This window comes from Chenopodium quinoa, unplaced genomic scaffold (genome assembly GCF_001683475.1).
Source record: "Chenopodium quinoa cultivar QQ74 unplaced genomic scaffold, ASM168347v1, whole genome shotgun sequence".
Lineage (NCBI taxonomy): Eukaryota > Viridiplantae > Streptophyta > Magnoliopsida > Caryophyllales > Amaranthaceae > Chenopodium > Chenopodium quinoa.
In genome coordinates this window covers 2,514,593-2,536,762 of record NW_018744367.1, presented here as the reverse complement: position 1 = coordinate 2,536,762, position 22,170 = coordinate 2,514,593, and the positions used below count along the sequence as shown (strand labels likewise).

General features: G+C 37.9%; 1 protein-coding gene across 1 annotated transcript; it reads right to left on the bottom strand.

Moving 5' to 3' along the window:
* Positions 1-4,740: 4,740 nt before the first annotated feature.
* Positions 4,741-5,439, bottom strand: LOC110696446 (probable serine/threonine-protein kinase nek1). Its single transcript, XM_021873732.1, has 2 exons — positions 5,311-5,439; positions 4,741-5,166 (listed from the first exon to the last, which is right to left on the bottom strand). The coding sequence occupies exons 1-2, from the start codon at positions 5,437-5,439 to the stop codon at positions 4,741-4,743; spliced, it is 555 nt and encodes a 184-aa protein (XP_021729424.1).
* Positions 5,440-22,170: the final 16,731 nt, after the last annotated feature.

The window sequence follows — 22,170 nt, the reverse complement described above, 5'->3', positions numbered from 1 at the left end:
AATTACATAAGCACAAAGTTGGCACACAATATTTCAAAACAACTTCCTAAGGGGATTCTAAAGATGATGGACATTGAAAATCACCTTGAGTTGCGCGTAAATCTCAAGGTAAGTAACCTCCGAAAAGTTCACCTAGTAGCCTCTGTCTACAAATAAACAGATAATAATACTAAGTCAATATGACTCATATAGCTGATACGAAGTTAGTAGTAGTACACTAGTACGTGGGTAATTAAGCAACTACTTCTAACATATTGTATTGATAATAAAATTTGGAGGAAAAAGAAAAAAAAATATTTTATTAGTCAACTATGACTATAAATTTAGAAGTATAGTATGTGACTAAAGAAATGGTCCACTACTCCAATACCACAACTTTTCCCCTCCTAGCCTGCAACCCACGCACAAAACTCCAAAAAAAATACTTCAATGGTGTCTACTTTGGCAGAAAAAAAAACAACCCATTTTTTTTCTAAAAAAAAAACTTCCAGTTCTTCAATTACAAGATGTTCAATGAGAGACAAGAAGATTAAAGAAATTGGGTGGGTAAGACAAGAAATCAAGAGAAGGTTCAATCAGCATTTCGAATTTGCCAAGCTCAATTCAATACAAGAGAATCACAGTAAGAAAACTCATGGCTTACTAATGTAAGATCGGTTGGGGATGACGACTTGGGCAAAATTGAAAGGGATGGGTATTATTTGATAGTGTTATACGACACATCAGTTTTGGGATTTAGGTGTATATATATAGATTAAAAAACTTAGGTTGAGTTGCTCTAGAATATTCAGAAGATAAGACCCAATTCAAATTGAGTTGTTGTAACTTCCTATCAAAAGGGATCAGCTTCAATTTTTTTTTTTTTTTTCAGTTTTCAAAATCAGTTTCTATAAATTATCCAAATTCCGTTTTTTTTTAATAAATCCGAAAATAAAAATAATATTTATTAAAAATTTTACTATAACATATAAATTTGAAAATAATTATAAATTTAAAAGTTTATTCTAGAAAAATCGTTGATTAAATACTAAAAATTTGGGGTATTACATCTACTCCCCCTAAAACGAAAGTTCGTCCTCGAACTTTAATGTTAGTTAGCTCTCAAAATAAGGCTCTCACGATGACAAAAGATGAGCTACCATTATATTCTACCCCCTTTAAGAGTTTAGGCCTCAAAACTCAGCGTTTCTGCTCAAAAAGTTCTGGATAGCGCTTTCTCATATGATGCTCGACTTCCCAAGTTGCTTCTTCAGAATTCTGATTAGACCACAGCACTTTAACTAACTTTACCGCCTTATTTCGAGTATTTGTCGTTTTGGTATCAAGAATTTTCACTGGGCGCTCTTCGAAAGTTAAGGTCTCATCTAGCTCAATAGTCTCGGGTTGGATAACATGGGTAGGGTCATGAACATACTTTTGGAGTTGTGAAACATGAAAAACATTGTGAACATTGGCTAACTCCATGGGTAAGGTTAGTTGGTGTGCCACCTCTCCAACTCTCTTTAATACTTCATACGGCCCAATGTATCTAGGACTTAGTTTCCCTTTCCTACCATACCGCATGACTCCCTTGGTAGGTGAAACCTTAAGTAAAGCCTTTTCCCCGACTTCAAATTCCACTATTCTTCTATTCTGGTCTACATATGACTTTTTTCGATCCTGAACTGCCTTCATGTTTGCCTGGATAAGCCTAACTTGCTTCGTTGTTTCTTCAATCATTTCTGGCCCCAAAGTCAAAGACTCACTGATATCATTCTAACATAAGGGACTTCTACATTTTCTCCCATACAATGCTTCATAAGGTGCCATTCCTATGCTCGCATGATGACTGTTATTAAACGAAAAATTCGATCATAGGTAATCTTTCGTCCCACGATCCACCAAAGTCCATCACACAAGCTCTCAACATGTCCTCCAGGGTCTAAATTGTTCTCTCTGTTTATCCATATGTAGCAGAGTGAAACGCTGTGCTAAACTTCAGGATAGTGCCAAATGCTTGTTGAACATTTCCCAGAACTTTGATAAAAATCTGGGATCTCTGTCTGAAATGATATCTTTAGCAACTCCATGTAGTCTCACAATTTCTTTCACATAGGCGTCTGCCAACTGATTCACATTCTAAGTGTCCTTTATTGCTATGAATCTTGTTGTCTACGTTCAACGATCAACTATGACCCAAATAGCATTCTTTGCTGCCCTTGTAAGCGGCATCCCATCACAGAATCCATAGAGATAGACTCCCACTTCCATCCTAGCACATCTAACGATTACAGTTTCCCTCCAAGTCTCATATGTTGTATATTCACTTTCGGAAATGTAAGGCACTTTGCCACAAACTCGGCTACTTCACGCTTCATGTTCGGCCACCAAAAATGTTGCTTAAGATCTTTATAGAGCTTATCTCCTCCCGGGTGTACAGAGTACGGGGTGTTGTGACCTTCTTCTAAAATCTTCCTTTTAAGATCTTCGTCTTTAGGAATACACCATCTCTCTTTGTATTTCACTGTTCCACTATCATCGACATCAAACTCAGTTGTTGCTCCTTTTTCTTTCATGATATAGAATATCTGGGTTGTAATCGGTTAGCACCTCAAGCCATCTCCTTTGTCTCTTGTTTAAATGACTCTGTGTGAATATGTATTTAAGACTCTTATGGTCCGTATACACCTTATATCTCACACCATACAAGTAGTGTCTCCAAATCTTGAGAGAAAATACCACAGTTCCTAACTCCAAATCATGAGTAGGGTAATTCTGTTCATGCTGCTTGAGATGCCTTGATGCATAAGCTACAACCTTCCCATGTTGAATAAGTACACACCCAAAGCAATTCTTAGATGCGTCACTATAAAATTCAAACCCTTCAGTCCTTGATGGTAAGGTTAAGACTGGTGCTGAGGTAAATCTTCGCTTCAATTCTTGGAAAGATTGTTCACACTTCTCATCCCACTGGAACTTAGTAGTTTTCTTCATCAAATTTGTTAAGGGTTGAGCTATCCTCGAAAAGTCTTGCACGAATCTTCTATAGTATCCAGCAAGCCCTAAGAAACTCCTTACTTCAGTCACACTTGTTGGTCTTGGCCAATTAGAAACAGCCCGGATCTTGGATGGGTCCACTGCAACTCCTTCCTTTGAGATCACATGGCCTAGAAATGCTACCTTCTCTAGCCAAAATTCACATTTTGAAAATTTGGCATACAACTTCTTTTCTCTAAGAATCTCCAACACTTTTCTTAGATGTACTTCGTGCACTTCTCTATCCCTCGAGTACACCAAAATATCATCTATGAACACTACCACAAACTTATCCAGATATGGCTAAAAAGTTCTATTCATGAGATCCATAAAAGCTTTCGGAGCATTAGTGAGTCAAAAAGGCATAACAATGAACTCATAATTTCCGTATTTTGTGCAAAAGGTTGTCTTTGGTATATCTTCCTCAACAATCCTCAATTGATGGTATCCCGTCCTCAGGTCAATCTTTGAAAAGATCCCAACACCTTTAAGCTGATTAAACAAGTCCTCAATCCTAGGCAATGGATATTTGTTCTTTATAGTGACATTATTTAACTCTCGGTAATCAATACACAACCTTAAGGGTCCGTCCTTCTTCCTCACAAACAAAACCGGTGCTCCCCACGGTGAGACACTTGGCCTTATATAACCCTTCTCCAACAACTCTTCCAACTGTACCTTCAACTCCTTCATCTCTGCTGGTGCCATTCTATATGGTGCCTTAGAAATAGCTCTAGTCACAGGCACTAAGTATATTTTGAAATCCATCTCCCTTATTGCCATTGGTGGCATACCTGGGATTTCGTCTGGAAACACATCTTGGAACTCTTTCACCACTGGAATGTGATCTATGGACTTCTCTTCTACACTCACATCTTGCACATGGCATAAATAAATAGGGTAGCCCTTTCGGATATAAGAATGGAAATTCATGGAAGACACAATATTGATCCTTGGTTTTGACACAACTCCCTAGTAAGAGATTCTATTCCCCCTTGGTCCCCTAAGAGACACCTTTTGGGTATGACACTCAATTCTAGCCTTGTACTTGCTAAGTCAATCCATTCCCAATATTACATCAAAGTCAGTTAAGTCAAACTGAATAAGGTTTGCAAGCAACTCAGTTCCAACAATGTTAACTGGAATGCCTTGGTATATGGATTTACAAGGAACTACCTCCCCAGACGGAATTGTTATGTTGGTTTGATACAAAGATGAAGGATTTAAAGCATGTTTATTCACAAAAGAAGTGGCTACAAAAGAATGAGATTCCCCAGAATCAAAAAGTAAATAAGCAGGTTTTGAGTTCACGAGAAAAGTACCCGTCAAAATGTTAGCATTGGAGTCAATCTCACTCTGGGGAACATAGATTCTTCCATTACAGGTCCTACCATTTCCATTGTGGTTACTTTCTCCGTCATTGTTGTTGTTGTTGTTTTGGCCATTCCCTCCTTGAGCATTGCCATTTTGGCCCTAAGAATTGTTGTTATTGAAGCGGTTGTTGTAGTTTGAGTTCCTCCTATAACCACCTCCATTATTGCCATTGTTATTACCTTGCCCATTCTGTGCTTGATTGTTGCCATTTTGCTTCTTTGGACACTCAAATTTCTTGTGACCAACCTCCCCACATTCAAAGCAAGTAAGCAAATCTCCATTGCAGTTGTGTCCTGGATGACTCTTGTCACATTTACAACATGGTCAATTGTGAGATCCTTGCTGATTCTGTTATCCCTGGCCCCGGTGGTTATTGCTTCGATTGTTGTTGTTATGGCCTCCCTGCTGACCATTTCCACCATTCCCATTGTTATTACCCCCGAGGCGTGGTCTCTTATCATATCCTTGATGGTTTGATGAGCTCTCACCATTCCCCTTCCTCTTGCGCCTATCCTTAACCTCCTGCTCACGCTTCAAAATCCTTTCGATATTACAAGCTCTATCATAGGCCTCCTTATAGGTAGCAGCAGTGCCAGCCCCAATCACCTTCTTTTGGATCCTAAAAGTCAATCCATCTTCAAACTTCTGAGCCTTGGATCTTTCATCAGGCACTACATTAGGACAAAACCTAGCATACTCATTAAATTTCTCAGCATACTCCTGCACACTCATACCAGCAGTTTGGTTAAACCTACTGAACTCGTTGTACTTCTGTCTCTTGATATATTAAGGAAAAAATCGATTCCTGATTGCTTTCTTAAAAGCCTCCCAGTTAAAGTTATGTTGAGCTCTTATAGCAACTCCTTCATTTTACCACCAAATATCAGCAGCCTCACGTAAATAAAAAGTGGCTTGGTCCACCTTCTGAGCATCAGGGGTACCAGCAGCATTAAAAATCTTGTCAAAGTCACGTACCCAGTTCTCAACCAACATGGGATCTTCCTTCCCCATGAATAGTGGAGGTTTCAGTGTAGCAAGTTTCTTAGCCATGGCGGCTTGAGGGTCGTTGTCATTGTTGTTGTGGTTGTTGTTGTTGTTCAGCTGGTTTTGCAACAACATTCCAAGGTTCTAGTTCATTTGCTCAAGAGCTCTCAACCTTGCAGCAAGTTGTTCGGGAATCTCAGCCATTTGTGCAGTTCTTCTCCAACGAGACCTAAGCTAGTGTAAACGTTGTAATTTTGCATACACAATCTGCACAATTTCAACACTAGTGTTACCACCATATATATTTAACACGATTTATTTAGATCGTGAATTGCAATTAAATTAACAACCACATTCTTTCATGTAACACATCATTAGTACATATAGACAAGAATTAAGCAATTATTAAATCTCAATAACATTCATAGAGTCAGCCAATTTCCAAACCAAATAATGCATCAACTTAGCATTAGACTATAGATTCGCGCATTGCTTTTGTGATCCCACTATAATCCAACCCATTCATTACTATACTTGACTACAGTAAGCACAAGAAATAAGAGCTTCGTTTTATATAAATACAATAGTAAAAATAAAAAAAACAAAAAACGAAATGATTCTACTTTATTAAATTAATTAATAAACATAAAATGACAAATTTCATAAATATGTTTATCGAAAATTATTTTATTGCAAAACCAAGAGAGAATGAAAATCATCTTTAAAATAACACACTAGCTAGTGCTAATTAGTTCAATAAACTACTGGTTACAAATAAACCAAAACTATACTATAGTTTCTAATCATAAGAAACTAGCTTTTATTTGTAAAAGTATTATAAAAGTTTTAACCAAATAAGCTAAATGCAACTTAAAAATTCAACCATCATTTTCCCCTTGACTCTCACGAGCTTCATTTTCCTGAGGCTCCTCCTTAATCCTGGGCACCGTGTCGTGCCGGACCGCCGCGGGCCGTGCCTGGCGGGCCACGGGCTGGTTCGTGCCGTGCCGGTCGTGCCGGCGGGCCCAGGATTTCGTGTCGTGCCGTGCCGGCCATTTTCACAGGCCAGCCCACGGCACGACACGGCCCTCGTGCCGGCCACGTGCCGGCCTGCGGGCTGGCCTGCGCGGGCTGGTGCAGTTTTCTTTTTTTTTTTTTTTTTTTTTTTTTTTTTAATGACAACATTATAAATTAATAAGTTTATAATGTATATAAGTTATAAAATTATAATTATAAGTTTTATAAGGTAACTTATAAGTTTATAACTTATAAGTTATAAGTTATTAAGTTATGAATTTTATAATTATAAGTTGAATATTTATGTTTTATAATTTGTATATTTAATATTTATATTTATATATTTACTTTATACTATTACTTTAAAATTTAATGTTTATGATTTATTAGTAATTGGTATAATTTTTTTTTTTTTTAATATGAATTTACAAATTGTAACAAAACGGGGAAAAAAGGCAAATTGGACTTTGGATGTGAATAATGCGTACTTTATATTATTATTACTTGATTTGAGAAAATTGTACAATGATAACAATGATAAAAATCATACAATGATGGTATTAAACAAAAATTGGAAAATGATAAAATTGATATTTTTAAAATCGTACAATATACAATAATTGTCTATTCTTCTTCTCCTTCTTCTTGCTCGTCTTCGTCTTCGTCTTCATCTTCGTCTTCGCCTTCGCCTTCAAGGTCATCGGCTAGTTGCATAGATTGGGAACTAGCCGAACCCGAACCGGAAGCGGAGGTTCCTTCTTCGTTGTCGTTGTGGTCGTAAGAACGGTCTTGTGAGCGATTTTCGGCATCCAACCAATCTTTGAAACACACGCACATTTCTAGTGTTTCGGGTTTTAGACTTGTTCTTCTATCGTCTAAAACCCTTCCGGATGCGCTGAAAGCTCGTTCGGAGGCGACGGAGGAAACTTGGATAGCAAGAATGTCTCGTGCCATTGCCGCCAAAGTTGGATGCTTCGAGCTTTGTTGTTTCCACCATGCAAGGAGGTCGAGGCTGTTTATCTCATCGTCGTCCATGCCTTTGGTGAAGTCGTAACTCAGGTACATCTGCAACTCCGAGACGTCGCTTTGCGTTCTCCTGATTGATGAATCACCTGAAAACCTTGAAATCAAGTTAGTAGCTTGTGAAAATAAATGTTTGGCCTTCTTACTTACGTTTTTGGATGGTTGGGAAGGCCCTGAGCGAGGAACGGTGCCATATTTGGCTTCATAGACTCTATATAAAGCAAAAAAACTGATCCTTCTCATTAGTCTTATAGTTTTCTACATCATCGTCAAGAAACATGCATTGAAAGTAAATGTCAACTAACATAAATGTGTTTTCATACTTTTGCCTAGGATCTAATATGGAAGCAAAAATATAAATCAAAGGAATCTCACTATAATATTTACGCCACTTTTTTTCCATTGCTGGAAGATACTGATCATAATCACTTTGATCGCGATGATCAGTGAAAAGTTGGGCGAGTAAGCATGCATTAGAAAGAAAGTTTTGAGCACAAGGATTGTAAACAGTAGAAAAACAATACGTCATGTTATATAATAACTGTAAAAATTGCATATATCTTTCACAGTTTTTCCAATCATCATCATACAAAGCATTTTGTGGAAATTTTTGGTTGTAAAATAATGTTAACGGGCCCTTGTACTCAATTGCCTTTGTTAACATGTCATAGGTGGAATTCCACCTAGTTGGGCAATCGGTTCTAATTTTTATTACCCTTATCTTTTGTTGTTTTAGAAAACTCTTCCATTCTTGGTATCTCATGTTAGAGCTATTAATAGACATAATAGCATCTCTGATTTTGCTGTAGTATGGGCCAATTGCCCGAACTCCATCCTGTACACATAAGTTAAGTACATGGCAAACACATCTAGTATGAAGAGCTTCACCGTCTAATAGTACATCGGTTAAGTTTTGTTTGGTAAGATTAGCTGTGTATGTCATAGAGGTTGCATTATCAAAAGTCATAGACATCATTTTATCTCGAAGGTTGTATTCGTCTATTGCTTGCATTAAATGGTGAGCAATGTTAATGCCGGTGTGTGGGTATTCCAGCATTTTGAAATGTATTATTCTTTTTTGTAACATCCATTGATCATCTACCCAATGGAAAGTCACACATAAATAGTGATATTTATAACCACTATCCCAAGAATCGGCTGTTAAAGATACTCTACAGTTAAGGTTACTCAATTCGGCTTGTAACCGGACTTTGTACTCTAGGAAATTTTTCATTGCGGCGGAACGAACGGTTTTCCTAGAGATTCTTTTATGTTGGGGTTGTAGTGCTTTGTTAATGTAGGTGTTGAATGCGTCACTTTCCGAGAAAAGAAAAGGTTGTTCGGCGTGTACTATCATTTTTCCTAGTTCATCCCTATCCCTCTCATAGTTGTATGTAAAGCCGTATGGATGGAATTGGGAAATTTTGGGCTGGGTTGGATCACTAGCTGGTTTTGCACAAGCTTTCATGTGTCTAGATAAGTGTCCCGTCCCGTTTTTGGTAACTGCCGTGAATACACTATTACATGTTTTACATTTTGCCCATTGTTCACCATCTTTACTTAGGAAAAAATAACGCCATACCTCACTCCTTCGGTTTTTCAAAAGTAGCATCTCAGTTTCGGTTAACCATTCATGATGTGTGTGATGGTTAGTAGTGGGACTAGTGGGAGTGGCAGTAGAAGGGGTAGAACCGGAGGGAATTCGGGTACTTTCTTGGCTACCTTGGCTAGAACAATAGTTTTGTTGATTACCGATATAATTAGGTGGAAATTGTTATGGTGGTAGTGGAAATTGGTTTAGTGGTGGTGCTGGAAATCCCGACGTATTATATGGCTCATAGCCCGGGGGGAAGTAAATGGGGTCATTGGTTTGACTCGTAATTTGGGGGCTCGTTGTATTTGGTGGTTCCCTAGAACTACTACTACGGATAAGTCGGCCTTTCCCCCTAGACCTAGATGATGGGTTGTTCGATGCCATAATTAACAATTAATTTTTTAATAAAAAGTGGTTAACTATAATAATAATAATTAATAACAACAATTTTAACAATAAAAATATCAATAATATTAATTAATAACAACAACTATAACAATAACAATAACAACAAAAATAAATAATAACAACAATTGTAACAATAATAATAATTAATAACAACAATTATAACAACAACAATAACAATTAACAACAATAATAATTAAACAAGATTATTCTAATAATAACAATAAAACAATAATAAATTTAAGATTAGTTTAGATCTTACAACCGTGCTTCAACGCTCCACTAATTACGATTACGAACTTTTTAATTTTTTCCGATATTAGGAAAATAATTAGAGAATTTAAGAGAATAATTAGAGAATTTAAGAAAATAAGGATTATTAGAGATTTAGAGAATATAAGAGATAAGAAGAAGAGATTGTGATTTTGTGATTTGGGAATGAAATGGAGGTGAGTATTTATAGAATTTTTGGCAAAAAACTAGCCGTTTTATAGCCGTTGGCCCGCGGGCCGTGCCTACGGGCCGTGCCTGCGGGTCGTGCCTGCGGGCCAGCACGGCGGGCCATGCCCGTGCTCGTGCCGGGCCGTGCCTGGGAATTCTCAACCGTGTCCGTGGCACGGCCCGTGGCACGGAAGTTGAACTTCGTGCCGTGCCGTGCTTGACTTCGGGCCGTGCCGGGCTGCGCCGAACGGCGGGCCGTGCCGGGCGGCACGCGGGCCAACCCGGCCCGTGCCCAGGTTTACTCCTCCTCCTCATCATCATCCAAGTTATAGTCAAATTCCCGCTTAGCTTCCATCATCGCCTTCTCAAGGTATTCCACAATAGGGATCCATCTTCCATTATAATAGTATTTATCATTTGGTTCACCTTCAATATATAAATCAGCATACTTCTTCTTAAGTTGAGAATAGGGTCCCCTCACACGTAGCGTGTGTAAAAGAATTTGAGATCGTCTCTCCGGAGTGAGGTAATCGGATTGTCCCTCAAGTACATTGTAATGAAAATGTTCAATGCAAAGATTCAAACGGTAGACATAACGTCGAATTTCTTCATTGTACTTCATATGAATCATATAGGGAGAATCGGGTAATACATTTGTACTCCTCCTACCACTCGACTTTCTTGCAGTTTTACGTTCTCGTACCATCGTCTAATAAAAGAAAATAAATAACCACATCATAAGTACTTAATAGAAGTACTATAAAATACATGGATCCCTTATCGTGATTCCCACACTCACGGCTTTCCTAAGCTTAAATCAATTTACAAAACTTATATACAAGTTTTAAACCCAAGTTTTTAATTTAATTCATTGTAGTCCCTAAATTTCGAAAAACCTTGGCTATCCATACCAATTTGTAACACCCCAAAATTTGAGTCTTTGTAAAACAATAAGAGTAACCTTTTTACCTTTCAAAACCCAACCACCGAACCTTGGGAGTGTTACTGCTACACTTATTTTCCATAGAAAACAAATGCAAAGCAAAACAAAGTACCATTTTATAAACTAAGTGATCTAAGTGGCGGCAAAAAATTAAATAGTCGTTACATCCGAACTGTAAAACATTTTAAAAACATTAATTAAAAGGAAAATAAATAAGTTCGGAATTAAACTAAATTGTCTTAGCTACATGATTATTCTAAAGTCTCCTCACATGTAACCGAGTACCCTCTTACCAACCTGCAAAATAAATCAGAAACAAGGAAAGAGAGAAAACTCCCAAAATCAGATGAACTGAGTAATTCCAACTCTGTCCCGTAAAATAAATAATTTTAGTTCGAAAACATTTTATACATAATACAAATACATAGACATTATGATATTAAACCATTACCACATTGTCACATAACACTCTTATTACTTATTGTTAAGAAAGGGAAAGAGAACGCTAGTAAGCCGGGACTAGTCCCTATCACCACCTAATTTATAAAGGGTCGCGCGTAACCCTTAAATGGTCATAAATTAAAACAGAATGTCCCTAGTGTGCACACCCCTCACTAATGCCCATTGATTAGGAGGAAGACTAAACAGCAAAATACATTAATTTAAACCAACTAGTACAACCATAATTACTAGTGGGCAACCTGTTCTTCACCCTTTCGGGTTTCATTTCCCTTCTTATTTTAATGTACATTTAATAGATTAAATTGTCCAATCACATTGCACACAAGTATTGCACAAATCAATTTAATCCCAAGTAACAATGTTTCAATTTCAGTATTAATAGAACATAGTCATTCTACATGACATACTAGTTACAACTCGTTCCCATTAGGCCTTGAAGACCATCAATCACATATAATCAATCATCAAATTCCCAAGATTTTAATCATTAAAAAAAAAACTCATACGATGCCAATTAATCAAATTTTCGAAAATACTTATACTAGTACACAAATATAGAAAAGTAGTATATAATATGATTCCATAATATCATACAGTAACACACTCATCACATATAATTACATAAGCACATAGTTGGCACACAATATTTCAAAAATATTTCCTAAGGGGATTCTTAAGATGGACATTGAAAATTACCTTGAGTTGCGCGTAAATCTCAAGGTGAGTAACCTCCGAAACGTTCACCTAGTAGCCTCTGTCTACAAATAAACAGATAATAATACTAAGTCAATATGACTCATATAGCTGATACGAAGTTAGTAGTAGTACACTAGTACGTGGGTAATTAAGCAACTACTTCTAACGTTTTTTATTGATAATAAAATTTGGAGGAAAAAAAATTATTTTATTAGTCAACTATGACTATAAATTTAGAAGTATATAGTATGTGAATAAAGAAATGGTCCACTACTCCAATACCACAACTTTTCCCCTCCTAGCCTGCAACCCACGCACAAAACTCAAAAAAAAAATACTTCAATGGTGTTTACTTTGGCAGAATAGAAAACAAACCATTTTTTTTTCTAAAAAAATATTGGGATATTCAATTTGGTGGCCTCGTGGTTTCAAAAATTCTACATGGAAGACGAACTTTTTTTGGATTCTCTGTAGTGACATTGTGGTTTAACATAATTGATTTCAGCGGCCTAATTATCATTAAATGGGCTAACCAAAAACAAAATGGTTCACTTTTTTACCACATTACATAAAAAGACTAACCTACCCCTGAATTAATTAATTCCCACCTCCTTTCATTTAAATGGTGACTCCACTTCAACTGTTTGCTCGACATTGTTGAAGAAATAAATCCCAAACCCTTTCCTCTCCCTTCAACCTCCACCAAATCTCAGAGCCTAGCCTCAACGCTGATTCTTCTGAAAGGTTATGACGAATTTTCGTGGAGTTTCTTCAAAGAAGAGAGGCGCAACAGATGGAAGCTTTAATTGGGTAAGGATGAAGCACTGCAATTGCAACCCCCCTAGAAACGCTGAGGTTAGGTTTTCTGATTCCATGACCAATCGAAAGAAGCCATACTACAGATGCAGGGAAAAAGTCAGAGGTTACGGATTTTTAGAGTGGGTGACAGAAGATGATGTGAGTTTTTATGATGTTTCACCAAATTCTGAGATTGCCGCAATACATAACATGGTGGAAGACCTTTTTGTTTGTTGCAAGAGGCTTATGAAGATTGCTATTATCATATTAGCAATTTGTGTTTTTTTTTACCTTAAATGATGTAAACAGGGTAATGAGGGAGAGGGGAGTATTGTTAAGGTTGATCCTAATTAAGTTATGTAATCAGGGGTAGTGATGCAATTTGTACTGGTTTTATGAATGCAGTTATGTAATTCAACCAAGTATAAATAAAACCTCAGTTATGGTACTTGCTTTCCATTATATTTAAATGTGCTGTTAATGAACCAAAGTTGAGATATGATAAAGTAATAAAACTTTAGTTAAAGTACAGACCATAAGTTCAAAAACCATAAGTTCACCTACAAGAACTTAAATACAGACCATGAGTTCAAAAACCATAACTTGGCCTAGAAGATGATCTAGTTAAAAACAGACCATAAGTTCAAAAACCAAAAGTTGCAAGCAATTGCACTGTCATTTACAAAAACAAACACCCAACTTGGTCCTAGTCCATCAAGGTACAGAGTGTATTGCGTTGGCATATGCTTGCTTATAAGTTTGGACTGAGAACCATGTGCTGCAGAATTGGTATGGGTTCAATCCAGCAGCCAAGATTGCTCTGATTGCATGTTTGCAAGGCAATATTGAAATTTGCCATGCCCCACAGAGACATGTCTTCCTGTGTAGTGACACAGGAAGCATAGACTTCCCATCCTTTACTTCATATTCACCCTCATTTGACTGATAAGCTTTGCAAGTTCTTGAAATTCAAAGGTCAACATCTTTATTCTCTTTACTATATTAGGACATTGTTCATCCTCATTCCAGTTTTTGCACCTTTGTCTTCTTGTTGATAGTCTCACCATGCACATTCTTCTTATACCTATGCATTCATGTTAGGATAAGTTAGCATCAAAATAAATTGATGTCAAATACTATTAAAGAAGTTAGGAAAAGCAAAATTATACCTTCCAAAAAGACAAGCCTGCATCTGTTTACACCCAAAGTTGAATTGAAGCTCTCTACAAAGTTGGTCTTGTTCTCATCACTGCAAATGTTTGGATCAAATTTGTGCCTTGTCCATCTTGACTGCTCCCCCAAATCAGCCAACCATTCACAAGCCATTGGATTCACAGCCCGAATCCTATCCATAGCTTTTTTGAAGGTGAAAGGAGATGTTACACTACAGGCCAACCAAAACAGTGAATGCATCAAAGGCCCAGGAAATGATCCTTTCCAATTCTTGGCTAAGTGTTTACAACAATATCTCCTGTCCACTTCAGGCCATAGCTTATTTAGTGCCACATCTATTCCCTACACACAAATGTTAGGAAAACTGAGTTAAGTTGTTATTTGCAATTACAGAAATAAAAGTGTGAATGACAGAGATAACTTACTTTTTGTCTGTCTGAAATAATACAACACCCATTACCCCTCCCAGAACCTGACAGAATATGCTTCATGTGCTAGAAAAAATACTTCCAACTGTCACCATATTCCTTGGGAACAATAGCCCATGCAAAAGGAAACAACTCATTGTTCCCATCTACAGCCACAGCAGACAGAAGGACCCCACCAAAATGTCCTTTCAAGTGAGCTCCATCAACCCCCACTAAACGCCTACATCCTGCAACAACACCATCAATGGCAGCCTTGAATGAAATGAATATACTTGAGAATGTGAGGGATGGATCAGGTGGATTAAGTTGCTTCCATAATGCACAATTAGCTGCAGATCCTGGGTTGGTTTCCTTAACCATCTCACAGTACTTTGGCAAATATCCATAAGAAGTATCATGCCCACCATTTATCTCCTTCAATGCTACCCCTCTCATCTTGTAAAGGGTACTGGTTGCCATTTGCACTCCATATCTACTGAATGACAGATCATTCAGTGTCTTTCCAGAGATGTCATTATTTGCGCTTATATCTTCAAGTAGTTTTTCTGCAGCCCATTTAACAGTCACCAGGGGATTCCTTTCATCTAAGCCTCCACAAGTGTGCTCAGGGTTCTTTATTCTCTTTATAGCCCATGTCACTCCATCAAGTAGCCTACTTGAATGAATTCTCCAACCACAGTTTAAAGCAAGACAGGAAGCAGTGAACCTCCTTGGATTGCTCCTATCAACCGCTACTGCAAAACCACATTGAATGCAATAATCTCTGAAGACAGACATGAAATGCTCTTTATCACTAAAGATCATCCAAGGCTTTAACACTATACTTCAAAACTCAATATTAGACACAAATTCACCATTTTTGTACATCCTACTGAAATAAGTTTCATCTGCATAAAGACCTTTCTGCCAGTAGTCTGATGTGTATGGGTCATATGTGTCATGAACACACCCAATTTCTTCGTCCTCTTCATATCATCTTCCAACTCAGCATCCTCATTCATTTCATCTTCCAGCTCAGCACTCTCACCAATTACATCTTCCATGTCAGCTCTTTCATCCATATCATCTTCCAGTCCAGCACCCTCACCCAATTCATATTCCAGCACAGCTTGAGTATTGTTAGCTCTACTAGTCTCACCAGTCTCATATGTTCCCACAACCTGAGCATCCCTAGCCTGCAATCTCCTAACTGCTTCATTAAACTCACTCTCATCCACCACCATAGCATCAACCATGGTTTTATTGGTCTGGACAATCTTCTTCCTAACAGCTGTAGTTCTTGGTATCTTGTGAAGGACAAGACCAGAGTTACATTTCAATTTGAGGGTTTGTTGTTTTTTTTTTATTTAGTTTGTTGTGGGGCATGGTTTCTTTATCACTACGTAGGTGGAGCTTTCTCTTGACATGTAGTTTCTTAGGTTTCACAGTTTTAGGGGCACTCTTTTTCTTCCTCTTTGGTTCACTCTCCTGCTCACCCTCATCCATGTCATCAACTGCTGCTTGTTGCTCTAATTGCATCTCTACCCTAATATCATTCCAGTACTCCTCATCATCAAGATCATTTTCATTCCCACCTTGTTCATCATCAACTGCTGCATTTTTCTTAGGTGGGCTAGGGTCATTATGTACACTAGGATTTTTTTTAAGCGATTCAGCAAGTCTTCTAGCAGCAATTACACAGTCAATAGGCTTGTCAACACAACCAATCCAAATAGTAATCTCTTTCCTATCCTTTAATCTATCCAGCATTGACATTAAATCACTGTCAGAAGTAATCTTAACATCTTTCATGTTATAGCAGTAGTGAAAGCTAGGGAATTTAGAAAAGTCATACTTCTTTTTCTTAAACCCTTACTCACACTCAATGATCAAATCTATCCACATGACCTTGTCAATACCTTCTACAAATACTTCAACTACATTACCCATATAGGCAAACTTTAGCATACACTGATCCATTCTACAACATAACAACAACACACATATATTTTAACATCAATCTTTTCCAGAGTACGATTTCATGGAGGTTGAAGGAAGATGAAAGGGTTTGGGATTTTTGGTTGATGACTGTCGAGCATACAGAAGATACACTAGTAGAAAAAATTAAATAGGCACCCCCCTATAACACCGGTTCTTAAAAACCGGTGCCAAATAACACGGGCGGGACCAAAAAAATTTAGAGTTGGCACCGGTTCTAACCCAAATCGGTGCCAAGCATGCAATTAGCACCGGTTCAAACCGGTGGCAACTTGTAAAATTAAAAAAAAAAAAAAAAAGGATGGGGAAGGAGTTGGCACCGGTTCTCCTTAAACCGGTGGCAATTAAGGTAGTTAGCACCAGTTCAAACCGGTGCCATTTAAAAAAATAAAACGCGGGTTTTGCTGGGTTTGTTGCTTCAACTTGGTTCAATTCAACGGCACTTTCTTCATTCCTCATTTTGGCTTCAAAAATTCCTAGACATTTTCGCCCTATTCTCTTCTCCCTCCATCTCCATTGAAAGGTTGTGCGAGCTTTCTCCTCTCCATTGAAGCAGTTAAGCTAAGCGACCTTACTCACATCTTTCATTCAATTCAATTCAATTTTCTGCGTTCCCTCTTCCTAAACCCTTCCTCCATTGAAGCTTCCATTGAAGCTTCTGCCTCCTCACGCACGCAGCCTGTATGGGCTTTGTTCTGCCTCCTCACGCACGCACGCACTCAGTTCTTCTCTTCTGCCTCCCTCCATGCATTATTGAAGCAGCTTCGACCTAGGTAAGTAATAATTCTCCTCCATTCACTTAGTTTCTCCATGTATTGCATTAAAACCATTGTTGGGTTTTATGAGGAATTGGTCTTTAGTTTAATATTTGTAAGTTTCTTGTAATTGCTAGGGTTTGTTAATTGCTACTTAACTACTCCATTAAATGCGCAAGGTTCCCCCTCCATTAAACGCACAAGGCTGCCCCTCCACAAATGTAAGTCCTTTGTAGTTGTTATTGTTGCTGTTTATAAGCTGAGAATTCTATTTAGTACAAGCTGCATTTATCTATAATTTTAAATTTTTATGAGAACTTTATTTATCATCACTAATAAAGTTAAGAATTTTATTTTGTTTATAGGATAATTTAGTATTTTTTATTTTAGAGAAAAAGTTGAGAGGAAGCTAATAATAGTAGTTCATTTATATTAGTAGCTCATCAAATTCTACTAAAAAGCGTATCAAATGAGATAAGTAAGCATTAGATAATTGAGTAAAGCATATGAGAGGAATAGCCAAAGCACACACTAAATAGGTAGGCAGAGAGTTTATAATATAAGGATCTATTGCTGAATTCTTACGCATAAGAGTAGCAAGAAAAAAAGGCATATTTTCGAGGCCGGTGCCAATTATTTTGAGGATTTGGCATCCCTCAAATCCCCAACGGTTATCTCTGTATAATCATATAGTAATTGGAAAAATAAAGGAACATTTTTTTTTATAGGTTACACAATTGATTTTGGATTGATTAGAATTTCTCTAACTTATGAGTTTGATTGTTGAACATTTTGCTTCCTTCATTTAACTTCCCTTGAATATACTTTTCTTTATGAGTTGCTTCTCACTATATTGGGCTTCAGGCTAAGAAATGGGTGTCAAGGGCTTCTAGGGTAAGATCATCAGTTTGGAGAGTGGGCGGAAAGCATCCTGGTATCTTACTCTGACTGCCCTTGTTCTTGCTCACTAATATCATTCTTATCTTTTCCCTTAATCTGGTTTTCTATTTGTATTCTATATAGGCTATATTGAAAAAGATTCAGAGGAATTTTTGGGCGAAGCATTGACCTTGGCATTGACCTTCTATTTGAGAGTGTCGAGACTTTATAGGTACTCAGGTATATATATAACTTTATGTGCTATATATAAGTTCTTGTTTGCACACTTTTGTGGAGATGGTGTATGATATAACTTTAATGCAACTTCTATCATGATGTGTGATTAATCCATTGTTTTTTAATTGATTGCATGTATCATCATATGCCTAGATACCCGTTCAAGGATTTCTCATTAGGAGAAAGTCTTGAATAGTCCCCGGTTGGGACTGTTCTTGAACGTTTACTCTCACTTAGGCGGTGAATGTATGTCCTTTTTTTCGATTTTAAGGAACATCTTGGCTTACCATTTCCTCAATCACCATGTTCTCTGGGTACATATGTGGGTAAGTAATTACCTACGTCGTGTACTTGGAGAACTGGGGGGAAATGCTGCCGGATTTTCCTTAAAATTGGAAACTCGACATACATTCACTAGTGAGAGTAAACGTTCAAGGATGGGTTAGGTTGGAGTGATAAGGACCCTTTGGAAGAATATATGCATTTTTGTATCTATATGAATGTTATATGCATGTTGTGTGTTTGAATTTGATTTACATATATAATAGATGGTAGCAATTATACATGATTCGTAATATGTTGCCATGTTTAGAGACAATTTACTTAATGGAGAAGGATCATGGCTGGATGTATGGTAGACGTGATACATTGGAATTCTTTAATGGGGTTCAAGAGTTTTGCGAGAAGGCTTCATCTTATCAGCGCAGAATGGGTTTCGATTGCCTCTATTGTCCTTGTGTTGATTGTAATAATGTGAAGGTGGTCAATAGTGTTGATATCATTAGAGATCATGTAGTTTGTCGTGGGTTTAGGCTTAAATACCATGTGTGGATTTGGCACGGTGAAGAAGGAGAGTACAGTGGGGATGTTATTAGGAATGATGTGCATGATGATAGAAGCAATGACATTTGTGTGGACGAGGAGTACAAGAATAACGATGTACATATTGTTGATCATGGTGCTGAGGATGGATTTGAGGATGATCATGTGGATGAGGTCGAGGATGAAGGGGTGGATGAGATGATGCGGGTTTTGAAGGTGACGTGTTTGAGTCATTATCGGAGGCTTTTAAAAGCTTTTGTATCTTGGGTGCAAAAAATACTCCAAACTATCAGCCGTGCTAACACTTTTTAACATTAAGTCGAAGCATGGGTGGACGGACAGTAGTTTTACTTCTTTGTTGACCGCGTTAAGTGAGATGTTGCCCGACGGGAATGAAATTCCTAAGTCTTACTATTACGCAAAGAAGCTCATGTGTCCATTTGGTTTGGAGTATAAGAAGATATATGCATGTCCTAATGATTGTATTCTTTATCGAAATGAATATGAAAAATTGGAGGAGTGTCCACGATGTAAGAAGTCGCGCTACAAGCGCATGAGTTGCAATGCTGGTACGAAGGGACCGCCTGCTAAGGTGTTGTGGTATCTTCCCATTATTCCAAGGTTTAAGCGTCTGTTCTCTTTACCACAAGACGCTAAAAACTTGAGGTGGCATGCAGAGGGAAGAAAGAAAAACAGAATGCTGAAGCACCCAGCCGACTCCCCGCAATTAGAGGTGTCCACCGTGCGAGTCGTGCGAGCTGGGTTAGGGTTAGGTGGGTCGCGGGTTGGGGTTTCATGACACACGGCACGACACACGTAGGGTAGGGTGGGCCGGGTCGTGGGTTGGGTCGGAGAAGTTGGACACACCAGGGTTAGGTTCGTGGGTTAGACGAGTCGTGGGTGGGTCGAGCTGGGTTTGTGGGTTAGACGGATCGTGGGTGGGTCGAGCTGGGTTTGTGGGTTAGACGGGTCATGGGTGGGTCGAGCTAGGTTCGTGGGTTAGACAGGTCAAGGTGGGTTAGTGAGTTAGGGTGGGTCGAAGGGTGGGTTAGTGGGTTAGGGTCGGGTGGGTTTGTGGGTTAGGTGGGTTAGGGTCGGGTGGGTTAGTGGGTTAGGGTCGGGTGGGTTTGTGGGTTAGGTGGGTTAGGGTCGGGTGGGTTTGTGGGTTAGGGTCGGGTGGGTTCGTGGGTTAGGGTCGGGTGGGTTGTGTGGTGTTTTAATTTTTACAAAATTAACAATTTGATGGCTTGCTCTTAATTAAGATGCCTACGTATCCTTATATTATAAAATAAGGAATCAAAGCCAGCGTAGTTCTTATATTGTACTTCTTTTGAAATTTGGGGGGGGGGGCTTGGACCTATCTTTAGAAAACTAAAATTTAATTTTGCAATTAAATTGTAATTTTCGAAAAATAAGTTGCCTACGTATCCCGAAAGAATCAAAGCCCACGTAGTTCTTAGCGTACCTGATTTAGACTTTTCTAGCCACCCATGTTTGTTGCATCATCATCCCCGGAAGCTGCATCATCCGTTGACGACTCCAATATCATCACAGGATCATCTTCATCGTCTTCGTCTTCCTTTAAACCTTGAGTTCTTCTTTCAGCTTGATCCCAATCTTTCTTACAAACACAAATTTGAATGCTTTCCGGAGTTAAGCGAGATCTTTTTTCATCTAACACTCTTCTACCTGCACTAAAAGCAGACTCGGAAGCAACAGATGAAGCGGGAACTGCAAGTATATCTTTTGCAATTCTCGCCAATATAGGAAAACTTTTTTTATGTTCTTGCCACCATTTTATAATTTGAAAGTTGTTGTTGGTCTCATGTTGATATGACAAATAATCATTAATAGCAAGTGTTGAAGAAGATGATGATGAGAATGATGTAGATGCTTTGTGTTTTTTTTTCATAACTTTATCAAGAAAACCAAATCTAGAATCGGAAGTGCTAGTAGTAGTTGGTGTTGCCAAATCAAAACCATAAATAGATGCATAATGATCATAAAGGTCTCCCAAAACAGATTTGCATTTGTTAATATATTCACTAACATCATAATCGATACTTAAACTTGTATAATAAAATTCTAAAAGATTTTCCAAACCTTCAGCTTTGACACCGGGGTCAAGAATAGCAGCAATTCCATAAATGATTGGAAATTCACTAAAATAAGTATGCCACTTACGTTTCATGCTATCAAGAACGGGACGAAGTCCATCAATCTTCATATGCTCTTCGATGGTGTGAACAACTTTAACACACTCAATTATGACTAAATGAACGTTAGGCTCATAAATATAAGAGAAAATATTAGTTGCACTATCAAAAGCATTTAAAACATCACGAACAAAAGAAGCATTAGTCCAATGACTTTCGGTTATTAACTCAGTAGGATCAACACGAGTCTCATTGTAAAGTTGGGTCAAAATATCACGATACTTTATAGCATCACTCAACAACTTGAAAGTAGAATTCCAACGGGTAGGGGTATCAATAGACCATTGTCTTTTCTTAAGACCTCTCTCTTTACACATAGCTATGTACTTTCTTCTAACTGACTGAGTAATCCTAATCCATTTTATAACTGTTCTAATTGGGTTTAGCAATGGTTGCAACTCAGCGAGACCCTCTTGAACAGACAAATTCAAAATATGAGCACAACATCTAACATGCAAGAGACTACCACCCAACAACAAATTCAACTCGGAGTCATTTTTCAAATAGTCAATACACTTTGTGTTTGCAGTTGCATTATCAAGAGACAAAGAAAAAACTTTATTATTCAAGTGAAATTCTTTTAAACAATCCAAAATACGAACTTTGATGTTAAAACCGGTATGCCTTTCTTCCATAGCTTGAAAACATAGTATACGTTTTTGAATAAACCAATCATCATCCACCCAATGAGCAGTAATGCAAAGAAAAGGTTCGCCAAAACTAGAAGTCCATGTATCACTTGTAAAACTAACACGACCATCAAAAGTACGAAATAATTCAATCAAACCACTCCTATACTTATAATAAGAAGTTTGTGTATAACGTCTTAGGGTATTTCGGGGGACACGAGTAAATGCAGGTTGTAATGCAACTTTATTAAAATGCTCAACGTTTGCATTTTCACCGTAACTAAAAGGGTATTCATTAGCAA